Here is a 12,095-nt window from a genome sequence, read left to right on the forward strand (position 1 = left end):
AGTCAGGTTTGTATCCCTGTGTGTTGTTTCCAGCTTCCTGCTGTTCTTTCTCTCTGCCCCCCTCGCAAGTGCTGAAGGGCTGCTTCTAGGGTAGGAAACAAGGAGGGAGTAGTTGAAAGGTAAGAAAGAAAATAAGGGCTGGTGTGGAAGCAGTGATGTCAGCTTCCCCAAGACCTCCATTTTCCAGCTGTGAGAAACAGAGAGAACACAGACAGAGAGAGGCAGAGAACACAGCAGAGGAAACAAACAACCAACCTCCCTCTGTTTCTCAGGTTTCCCATGGCTTCCTTTACCTTTTCGGTCCTTAGGCTGTCGATTGGTGCATGGAGCAGGGGCATCACAGCCCTGGAGAAGATGGACACCACTTTGTTGAGGGAGACATTGGGAATGGGTTTTGTTTAGAGGAGGGAACATAGCCCCTGGCATGATACAAGTGCAGCCAAGTGAGAGTTAGCAGACAGTGTCTTGTGTCTCCTCACATGTCTACATTCAGAGGGAGACCAGGAGCACCCTGCAGGAGCTCAAGGAGGACAGGAAAACTGGTGGTGCTGTTGGAGTCAAGGAGCACACCAATCCAGAAGCTCTCTGCAGAAGCCAGCTGCATGACAGATAGCGAATCCCAGAAGAAGCTGTGATTGTGTAGGGCCAGAGCAGGGCAAACGAAGGGTGAGCGCCACTTGTGCCAAGGAGGGGAGCAGGAGCTCAGCCCACAGGCCTCCCACCAGACTGGAGTACTGCAGTGGGTGGTAGATGCACACAGCTTGGTCATAGGCCATGAGTGCGAGGAAGACATCCCAGTTTAGGCCCACTAGTGGAGGAAGAGGAGCCAGAGCACACAGCTGGAAAAGTAAATTGTCCTATCTGCAGAGAAGGCATCTAAAAGCATAAGAGGCATCCTGACCAAGACGTGGCACATGTCAGTGAATGGGAGGTTTCCAAAGATAAACTACGCGGAAGGATGCAAGGGCTGGTTGGGCTCCACCATCACAAGTGTATTCCCAGTCCGGATCAAGAGGTAGATGGCTGAGTCCAGAATGAAGAGCAGTAGCTCTCAGCTCTCAGACAAACCCAGCAGCAACAAAAGAAACCACTCTGCAGACCTTCCCCTCACCCCTGTGGGAAGATACCAGGGGCAGGAGGAAGGAGGAGATGGAGTTGCTGCTCAGGATTCATGGTCTTCCACCACTCGATATCTTCTGGAGGAAAAACACAGCAGGGCCTCAGCAAGCCAGGATGTTCCTTCAGAGACAGGAGAAAGTCAGATCAGAACCCTGGAGTTCAGGAGAGCAGTATTTGTTTGTTTGCTGTGTGCACACGTACCTGTCCGTGTGTGCCCAAATATACTTCAGTATGCATCCAGGAGTGTCTGTGAGTGCACCCATGAGTTCATGCATCTTTCTACATGAGCAGCAGTGTGCATGAGTGCTGTTCCCTCCATCAGCTTTTGATGTCATGAATGATATCGGTATGTGATCAAGGGTCACAGTGGGAATTAACAGAAACAGTGATCTGTCAACAGCATCCCTCCAAGGCTGAGATGTGGTGACTGTGCATGTTGCCCCATGCTTCCTGAGCAGTCCGAATGAGAGGTCATCTGAGAAACCCTCCAGAGGATCACAGGCTGCACCTCCAGCACGCACATAGTCCAACCCTATTTCCAGAGCAGGTCTCATCAGATCAGGTTGCTCAGGATCAAGTCCAGGCAAAGTATTCCAAGGATGGAGCTCCCATAGCATCTCTTTGGCAATCTGCTCCAGGACTTGACCGCCTTCAGGGTAAATAGGACCCATGTTCCTCTGGTTCAATGCCACTTCTGCCCAAGGTTTCAGCCCCTGCATGACTCAGCTCCAGGCCCATGAGTCACAGAAGTATGCGTGGCATTGGTTTTCCCATGGGGACCTCTGTCCCACCCCAGACACCACTGACAGTGCACCGGCAGCAGATCTACGCAGGGCTGGGCCTGCTCGAAGAGGGCAGGATTTCTCAGCCTGTCTCCCTGTACATAAAGCTAACACCATCCTTTTGAACTCTCTAGCCATGGGGAGTACAGCTGTGTGCTGGTCTGGACAGGCGGGGAGGGGTGACCGCCACCATGCTCTTACACTCTGAATCTTGTGTTACAGAATTGAAGTAAGGATCCAAACTGTTGTGGGCCCATCCTTGTTAGGGACTGAAATTGGCAGTGAACTTCCTAGGGTCGGGAGGCAGTGGGCTACAGATACAGAAGGCCGCATTTCAGCATGTGTGCTGTGGGCACTTCTGGGCTGGGTTTGTTCTGTGATTGTTCAGCTGTTCTCAGGTTCCTTCTTGCCCTGGCTGCTCTCTGGAGCTCATGGACAGAGCAGTGGAGAATGCCCTGTGGTGACCAGCCCATTTTCTTGTGAGGGGGGCCACACAGTTCTCACAGACACACACCTGCTCATGCACACCTGTGTGGAATCATGCAAGACTGCACCCACAGACACTTGCACCAGTGCAACACACAGGCTGTCGTAGTTTCACACTGATGGCCAACTAAAGTCCACCACACAGCTCTCTCACACCCCCTGCTGAAAGGAAGCTGTGGGGAGAGAATGTGATTTAAGCTAAAGGGCTTAAAAGTTGACATAGGGATAACATAATTAAAGGAAAAAAAAAATAAAAAATAAAGAAGAAAAAAAAAACAATGAGGAAAGGCCTTTTGGAAACAAATTGAGAAATAGTTATTCTCCACTTCCCATCAGCAAGTAATGTTTGTCCATGTGTTTGGAAGCACAGACTCAATATGCCCACCCCTGGTTTTCCTTCCCCTTTCACATCTTTACTGCTGAGTGTTCGAGTACGGAATATCCCTTTGGTTGGTTTAGGTCAGCTGCCCTGGTGATGTCCCCTCCCCACCTCTTGCCCACCCCCTACCTCCTGGCTTTGGGGGGCTTGGAGAGAGTCCTGATGCTGTGCCAGCACTGCTCCACTATAGCCCCAACGTTGGTGTGATGGCAATGCTGTTCTAGCTCCAAGCGCAGAGCACATCAATCTAGGGGCCGCTGTGGGGAATGTTAACTGTGTCCCAGGCAGCCCCAGTACAGGCAAGTGCCCACAAGAGAGGAACATGTGCATGAAGGTGACACAGTGTGCAGCAAAGATTCTGGACAGCATTTGGTCAAAGTACATGGTTTGACGTGGTAGAGAGGGGAGGTGGACTGGGAGCCTTGCAGAAGGCACTGGAGCCAGGGCTCTTGACAAGACGACGTCAGCTTTCTTGGGCCTTGCACTTGAGGCTTGAGAATCCCATTTGTTAGCCTGAGTAGCAGTGGTAAGGGAAAGTGCTGGAGTGCCCCTACTGATCACTGGTGGGTGTCATGACAGAAAGAAGCTTGCATCATGTAAGGGGGAGGTGTACAATTTTATTTATTTATTTTTTTAAATAAATGAGAGGCATGAAGTTATGGGAGTGAAGAAGGAATTCTCTATGGACAGGATCTGCACTGTGTGTCTTGGGAAAACCCACCCGGCTCTGTCCGATGCTGGTAGAAGGCAGGGTCACCTGCCCATGAAAGGTTTACTTTCTGTCTGCATTCATCTTCTTATTCCTTCTAACTAAAACAGACAATGTCCTGTTGGGCCTTTCTTTTGTGATCCAGAAAGGGCCCTGCACAACCTCTCCCCCCATACAGATATCCCTGGGTCAGAGCAGGAGGAGGCAAAACAGGCCAGCAGGTTTTCCCTGAGGGCAGTGTCAGGAGGGGTAGGGTCACAGGCAGGAGCTGGGACACCTGTAGCCAAAAGGGCCCCAAAGAGCCCCTAGGGAGTCACCCAAGCTGACCTCATTTGCCTTTCCTGGACTCTTCCAGCACGTGAGCTGAGTCTTCTGCCCACACTGACTGGTGTTGCCTGGAAATACTTGGGCCTCCCTACCTGCCACTCAGAAGTTGCCTTCTTTGGGGAAAGGGCATAAAGCAGGAAATGAAAAGCAGCATCACAGGAAGGCAACACACATCCCGTATCATTAGGTGGGATGTTTTGCATGCACGAGTAGCTTGTCAGAAAGTAGTCCCTGCTTCAAGGGATGCCTCTGGGCATGGGGCAGCTAAGGCGCACTATAAAAGCCAGCCCATCTCCGTGCTCTCTCATCTACTTCTCTGGCCTTCTTCTCCTTGGGAACAAGGTGAGTGTGAAGCCCCTCCTTGTCCCCCTCATTCTCCAAAAGCAGGACTCAGTTCCATGGACCTTTCAGCTGCTATCAGCTGTGTTCCATGCCAAATCTTGGGGCTGCTGGTTGTGGGAGAGTCAAGGGGTAGAAGGTTTGTCATGGAGGAAGGCTGGGCCTTTAGTATGATGGCTCCTGGGCTGGAGCCTAGAGCCAGGCTCTGGTGGCTCTTTTTGGGCTCTGGCAGGATGAGGCCAAGAAGCCCTCACACATCCCTGCACAGCCTCCAGCTCACAGCACTGCCTGTGCCTTGGTTCCCTCAGGGTGTGGTGACAGGCTGTTCCTCATGCATGCCCGTGTTCTCCTTCCTCCCTGCCCTCTCTCCCAGGTGCACGTCCTGCCCCCAGACATGTCCTGCTACGACCAGTGCCGGCCATGCCTTCCATGCCAGCCCTGTGGCCCGACCCCGCTGGCCAGCAGCTGCAATGAGCCCTGCGTCAGGCAGTGCCAGAACTCCACCATCGTCATTGAGCCCTCTCCTGTGGTGGTGACCCTGCCCGGCCCCATCCTCAGCTCCTTCCCGCAGAACACCGTTGTGGGATCCTCCACCTCCGCTGCCGTTGGCAGCATCCTCAGCTGTGACGGAGTCCCCATCAACTCCGGGTGCTGTGACCTCTCCTGTATTACCAGCCGCTACTGTGGCAGCAGGTGCCGCCCCTGCTAAAGATGCCAGACAGTGCCCCAGACCAGGACCTCAGGAACTCAGAACATGCTGCTGGACAAAAATGAATGGAAGAACAGACCTCGTGCTGTTGTTCTAAGAGGACCTGACCATCTCTGGCTTGTCCTGTAAAGACAGACAGGAAGGGGCCAGCCTGGATTCTATGACTACATGGCCGATGTATACCTATCCTGTTTTCCACACACTCTTTTTCTTTCTTTTCTTTCTTGCCCTCTGCTTTCCGTGAGGCCCCCAGAAACCAGCCTGGAGTGACCTGCTACCCCTCTCCCCTTGTGGGCCAGGTCGATTGATGTCGTGTTTCAAGTCTGCCATTGGAAAAGCTGAACAGATTTTTTTTGTCTGCTCCTGCTGTGCTACGATCTCGGGGCCTCCTCTTGGAGTCACCTCATTTCCCTCCTGACACTTGATAAACATTTGCAGCAACCCTGAGTGTGTCCCTGTGTGGTCTTTTCCTCTGCATACAGATGGCCAAGAGGGAAAACCATTCCTTAGTGGGAATAGGTTGAGGGCACTGCTCCATTCCCCTAGGCACCGGAGGGTGGTACATACTACAGCAATTCATCTTTCAGGCACTGTCTGTTGAAGCTGAGGAAGACATGCCTAGTTCCACCACAGCCAATGTCCAGAGTCCTTGACTTGTGACGTCTCCGCCTAGACAAGTGCTGTTGACATTGGAGGCCCCAGCTCTTGGGGAAGAGTGTTCCTCTTGCTTTGGGTGGAGATGTGCTGGGGATGGAGGCTCAGACAAAGATGATCCCAAAGGATTGCAGAAACTGGGAATGGTTAATTGTCTCTACTCCACTTTCACCTTTCCTCCACCACCTGATCATGGGCATCATGTCTGTGCATGGAGAGCAGGTAGAACTTCCCTGTGCTTCCCTATCACCCTTCAGCACAGCATCTGGCATGGCCCAGCTGTTGCCAAGATGTGTAGGGCTGAGGGGATCCCCAAGTTCGTACTGCTACCAGTCACATCAGGCCACACACTGGAGCCCCCAGTCCCTGTGAACCTAACTCCTTTTTTATGAAGGCAGGCCCAGGACAGGGACTGATGCCCAAACATGTCCTCATGGCTGCTCGGTCTTGCTTTCTTTTCCCCAAGCATGGATCAGCTTTCATCAGGCCCTGGAACTCAGAGGCCCCATAGGTGGCCCCACCATGCTCCAGAAAAGACATTCTGTGGGTGTAGATATCCAGGTGAGTGAAAGACAAGGGAACAGGGAAAGTGTTCAGATACAGTCAAGGATCTTGCTCAGCATTATAGCCCCACAGGCCAAGCTCAGAAGAGGCCCAGCACCAGAGCAGAAATGGACAATGGTGTTCCTGGTACTCCCTCCGCACCCATGTTCCGAAGGAGAGCAGGAAGCAGAGTTTCTTTGTCATGACTGAGGTGTAATGCAATGCCTCGTGTGTGGCAATCGGAGAGCAACATTGTGAAGATGAGAAACTCGGTGATACCCTGGAGAAGGGGAAAAAATGTCTATGCCAGGCAGCTGGAAACACAAATGGTTCACCTGATGACATGGAAAGTCTCCAGTGTTTGGGGAGCAATGGTGGTGGAGTACAAGTTCTCCAAGAAGGTGAGCGGGCTGAGGAAAAAGTGCATTGGGCTACTCGGGGGCTGGTCACTCCCCACAGTGACAAAGGGGGGCCATTCCCCATAGCCTTCAGAGAGATGAGGAGAAGGTAATGACAAAGAGGATGATGTGCCAGCCGGGATGGTCTGTTAAGCTCAGAAGAATGAATTCAGTCCCAAAGGTCCTGTTCTCCTTTGCCATGGCTCTAAGGTTTCAGAAGGGGATGATGTCAGACTGAGGTTCCATGTTGTAATAAGAGCAGCAGAAAACATCAACAAAAAGCCTCATCCTTGCCTCTCATGGCCTCTCTTGATCTCTCATTTTCCCTCCATCTGCCCTCTCTCTCTCACACTCTACTTCCATAGAGACAGCCATACAAACAGCTGTCCATCCTTCTCCAGGCATCCATCCACCCACTCTTCACTTCATGACCCTCCTGGAAGTGAGCTACAAATTACGGTCTTTCATTAGAAATATTAGCGATTTATTTTTATGTTTTATTTCATCTTTGAAAAGAAATATTGGTTTTTTTTCATTGCTAGTGAAAGATTTCTTTGTTTCCCACAGTGCTGTATTACGGAAAATAATTTTCTGCGTAAAAGAAGCTCCCAACCCATAAAAATTCCAGCCAGACAACAGAAATACTGCTCTACACTATCATCAGTATCAACCCAGTGATTGTTTTTTCAATCAAAGTGAAGAGAAATTAAGCTTCAGAATGTTGCAAAAGAAACAAAAAATAAATGAAATTTAAGAAGTATTTTTATTCTCTACATTTCCCAGTTCAGCTTTTTCTGAAAAGGTTCACGGAATGCTCAGACGGAGATGATGAGAAAGAAGTTTTAAATGTTTTCCTTAATGGAACGTTTTGATTCCAATATTAATTGCATCATTCCGATTCTCAACCTGGAATTTAACAGCTGTTAGATCAGCTCCAGCCATGTTCCCAGACAAGAACAGGAGGGAAGGCATTGTTCCTGCAGAGGTGTTCAATGTGTCCAGAGAATCCTTGGGGCAATGATCCCGGGGGTAGATCAGACCCCTGCTGAGACAAGGCTGAGCCTGGTGCTGCCTTCCCCGAGAGCACAGAGGAAAGAGGGCCCATGGCTGCCCCCTGCTGGGAGCTGCCTGGGCCAAGCTTTTCTTTCTCCGGGTTGCTTTGCTTCTTGCTCTTGCAAGCAGACAAAAGAGTTTCCTCAAGTCTGAGGACATCAAAACACCACATTCAGCATGCTTTGTGAGACAGAGGAAGCTTCATCAGCACAGTCTCGTTTCTCCTGCCAGGTCTCGGCATTTGCAGCCTGCTTGTCCCAGACATGCAATGCCCCACTGCCGCAGGAGCTGGTCATTATGACACTGCTCCCTGTGCAGGGGCTGAGGATGATCACACATGCCTCCAGCTCCCCTGAGGAGACGTCAACGAACTCAGTGGGCTGTAGGTCTTCATTTATCTCTTGCTCTGATTGCTTACTGTGATGAACTTGGAGAGCTCTTGGGTCTTTGGCACTAAGGGCTGCTCTATTTGTTCTGTCCCTTAGGCACAGGCTTTGGACATGAACTGGCTGAAGGTCTGGAGAAAACCTGGTGGCTGGGATGCAAATCCAGTTTATTGACTGACTCACTGAAGAGAGAGAAGAACCCTGCAAATCTCTGTCAGAACTACTTCTAGGGGTCTCTGGGCTTGGCTGGCCAGGGCTCGAAGCAGGCTGCTTTATCATGGGCTGGCAGGAATTTACTCACCCTAGGGCTGAGGGGCTGAGAGCCAGTTCCCAAGGGAGTCTTATCTCCCAGTAGGCTCTGCCCTATTCTGGCAGCCCGCGAAGGGAGGAAAGTGGAGCCCTGCGGTCCAGGTCAGCCAGTCAAGGTTAGCCCTCTCTGCACAGCCACAGACACCAGCCCGTTTGAGAAAGAGAATATGGCTGTCAGATCTTGGAGTGCACAGGGGAAGCAGTGCAGCCAGGGGAGAGCTGAGGGCCCCATCCCAGAGCTCTGCCTTGCACAGACACATCCCCTCCCCATCCGGGGTTGTTGCTCAGCCAGGGCAGCTCCCTGCACCGGGGTGTCACTCACAGCACAGAGGTACAAGGCGCTGTCAGAGAGCTCAACTTCCTTCAGCCGCAGAACACTGTGTTTCCCGTCAGTGTTCAGCTCCGTGGTGAAACGGTCCTTCTGCTTGGTGCCCTTTCCTGCTTGAGAAGAAATCAGCTGAGGGGCTTGTCCCTTCTTCTGCTGGTACCAGAGCAAGCCTCCAAAGTTGGAGATCTTGTATGTGCAATTGGTCTGGAAGGTGTTTCCCTGCTCCACGGTGACTTGTCCTTCTTGCTGGGTGACGGACACCTGTCCCATGGTTTCTGGAAGAAAGAGAAGGTCAGCAGCTCTGTGGGGAAATCTCCAGGCAGCCAAAGAGGAGTGAATTCAGACCTGTGGGAGATAAGTCTCCCTGTCCTTTACTGGGCTGAAAGGTTCCGAGGTCTGGGCACAGCAAGGTGGTTTGGGGGCAGAGCTCAGAGCTCCCTGGCCAGAGCTGACCCTGTGAGAGCTGTGCTGTGTGCCTGCTCCTCCTGCCTGCTCTCCTTCTGCCCAGAGGACCAGGGCACAGCCTGTCATGCCTGGCTTTGTGTGCTGGGTCCAGCATCCCCCAGCAGGTTGAGGCGCCCATGCAGCTACTGGGAAAAGGTTCAACCTGCTTCCTCATCCCTGTCATCTCAGGGGCCTCCAAGGCCCATCAGTACACACAATGCTGAGGTGAGTGGTGGCAGGAGGGAGCCCTGGCTGTGCAGACAAGCAGGAGGACATTGGAGGCCATGGCAGGAACACATCAGGCAGAAGACAGACTGGACACCCTGGTAATGTCCATGGGAGGAGAGCTTTAATGTCCCTGTATCCCCTTGGACACAATCTGGCTGTTTCTACAGGAAAGGGAGAAATGAGGGACTGCAGAGACCAATGACATCTTCTCTGGTGACAGTAGGTGGACCAGAAGAGAGAGGCAGAGAGAAATGGACAGAAAGGATAAGAAAAACAGGAGACGCGCCTCAGGTCTCTCCTCTCTGTATTTTCTTCTCATTTTGAAGAATAACAGCATCTTGAAGGAACCAGTCCAAGAGCCAGAAACGGGAGCCAACATTTAACAACATTTTCCCTGTGATTCAAGAGTTGGTCCCCACATAAACCTGGTAAGGCTGATGAGGACTTCCTGGGGAAAGAAGATTTATGTCTTGATTAAAAGCCAGCACTTACCCAGCAGTTGCCCCAGGAAGGCAGTGAGGACGAGATACCCGTGGTGCATGCTGAGACCGACCCTCCTGTTTGCTGCGGGAGAGAGAGTCAGAAAAGCACCTTCCAGCCCCGAAAGAACAGAGCTGCCGGAAATGACTCTGCTGGGGGAACAAGGGGAGATTCAGTGACGAGAAATGTTCTGGTCTGACTGTGCCCAAAATGCTCCCTGGGGTTTCTCCCTCCTCCAGCAGGAGCAACCATTGAGGATTGTCACAGTCAGGGGTCCTGGGAACTCTGGGGGCCACATCATGGGAAGGGGCTGCTCTCGTCTCCTCTCCCAGAGGGGTCCTCACCTCCCCAGCTACAACTGCCTTCTCTTCTGCACACGCACTGCTTGGCCATGGCTGATGTCAGGGCAGTCTTCCCCACTGAGCTTGTTCTTTTTACCCTGGGGTCCGCTGCTCCATGAGGATGTTCCTATTTCCTGCGTGAGGAGAAGACACCTCGATTTCTCTCCCACATCCCCAGAAAGAAGGGAGGAACCATGCTACGCAGCAGCTAAGGTGCTCTCGCCTAGTGCTGTCTGGTGGGATAATGTAGAATTTGCAAGAGGAACGGGGCTCCAGTGTGGTGTGGGATGCCACAAGCCCAGAGGGGACAAGGACAACATGTTCCTTAGGGTACAGGGTGAGGAGTCAGCAGAGAAAAGGATGTGGGTTCAGTGGGTCACATGCACTAACACCGATGGGCTACAGGTGGCACCCACCCACGGCCACATCCCTGCCAGTCTCTGCTTCCCTGATGCTTGGGCCCCCTCTGTCACCACCCCTAACACCTTGTCTGGCTTGGCAGCACCTGGCTAGTTGTGTTGTCCTCCCCCATACCTCCCTCAGCACACCTCAAACGTGGAGCTCTCAGACACCCAAAGGAATGATACTCCAAGCCCTGCAGACCCCAACTGTTCCTTTCAAACCCCCCAGGCAGTATGAACTTTCTCCTGAGAGAGGGAGTTACTGAGAATCTTACCAAGTAGAGATAGAGTGCTGACAGCATTGAACTAGGATGCTACTTAGTGTCTTTGCTAACTATGGTGCATTGTGCAAATTAACTAATGCAAGAAGCCTTGGGCCCCTTACCAAGGTCAGTCTCTTAATAAGAGTGTGAGCCTATCTTAAGAAACTGGTAGAAACTGGTCCTGCGGATGGACGAGAGCCAAGGAGCAACTGAGTCTGCGCAATGTAACTCTTTGCTGCATATAACCAAGGCAAATTGCCGTGTCAGGTGTGCACAACTTTGGTGGGACTAACCCCCGTGCTGCCCAGCGCTGAATAAACATACCTACTTTACAATCTTGCTGATTGTGGAGTCCATTTTCCGCAAGTCACTCCCTCTCTCCAAAAAAATTTACCGCACGAAGCAGTGAATCCACTTCACTGCCTGTGGTGGCCCGAAACAGAAGGAGATTTTTCATGGGGAAGTTTGGGATCCGCATGGCAGCTCACCTGAGGAGCCACAGAGCTCTGCTGTGCTGCCCAGCGCTCTGCTGTCCACATCCTTTGGCACATGACAGTGAGCATGTGGCGAGTCTGTAGGAGTGAAGCAACGTGTTGTTTGATGAACAGAGTTGTCCATTTCTAAGAAGAATTACACAAAATCCCAGAAAATCTCCAAAGATAAGAATGCCAGTGAATCTCAGCAGGAGCAGGATCTGCAGCACGTGCCTTGCCCTAACAAGTGGTCTGTCTTAAGTTCCTTTGGTGAATGCCACTGCAACCACCCTCTCATTTTTAACTTGCCATGGTTATATGCAGCAAAGAGTTACATATACATGAAGTTTCACAATACACCTATACATATTCATAACCTGTCCCCGCTTCATATTAAAATTAGTTCCAAGGAGTCATTTCCATAAACTCCTCCCATCTGCGCTTGCGCAGTGTATTCTGGTGGTGGTCTTTGGGGGTCGTGGGGATGAAGAGTGATGACTCTTCCTCGTCACCGCTAGTTGACCTCTTGTCTCTGCGCGGACTCAGTTGCTTCTTGGATCTTGTCCATCCGCAGGACCAGTTTCTACCAGTTTCTTAGGATAGGCTCACACTCTTATTAAGAGACTGACCTTGGTAAAGGGGCCCAAGGCTTCTTGCTTTAATTAATGCACAAGCACCATAGTTAGTAAAGACACTAAGTAGCATCCTAGTTTAATGCTGTCAGCACTCTACCTCTACTTGATGAGATTCCCCTAACTCCCTCTCTCAGTCCCCCCTTTTAGTTACTAAGTTAGTAAGTTCTTTTCTAAAAAGTTAGTAAATTATTGTATTCTCCGAACTCCTTCTCTCATTCCGACTGCTCGTGGCCTTAATGAAAGCATTCAGCAGGACTGGATGACTCTGGCATTGCCAGTTGCTACTCAGGCAGAAGGTGCCCTCCATGC

At 51.4% G+C, this 12,095-nt stretch overlaps 1 protein-coding gene and 1 gene segment (V, D, J or C); one reads left to right on the forward strand and one right to left on the reverse strand.

Moving 5' to 3' along the window:
• Window positions 1–4,520: 4,520 nt before the first annotated feature.
• LOC121059540 (feather keratin Cos1-1/Cos1-3/Cos2-1) lies at window positions 4,521–4,944 on the forward strand. The gene has a single exon (XM_040536414.1). It carries the CDS (start codon window positions 4,536–4,538, stop codon window positions 4,848–4,850), a length of 315 nt encoding a protein of 104 aa, XP_040392348.1. The 5' UTR covers window positions 4,521–4,535; the 3' UTR covers window positions 4,851–4,944.
• Window positions 4,945–7,926: 2,982 nt separating this feature from the next.
• Window positions 7,927–9,768, reverse strand: LOC121059506. The segment is given in 2 exon segments: window positions 7,927–8,796; window positions 9,686–9,768. Coding segments are annotated over 2 exon segments (549 nt in total).
• Window positions 9,769–12,095: the final 2,327 nt, after the last annotated feature.

The sequence above is a fragment of the Cygnus olor genome, chromosome 25, assembly GCF_009769625.2.
Source record: "Cygnus olor isolate bCygOlo1 chromosome 25, bCygOlo1.pri.v2, whole genome shotgun sequence".
NCBI classification, from domain to species: Eukaryota; Metazoa; Chordata; class Aves; order Anseriformes; family Anatidae; genus Cygnus; species Cygnus olor.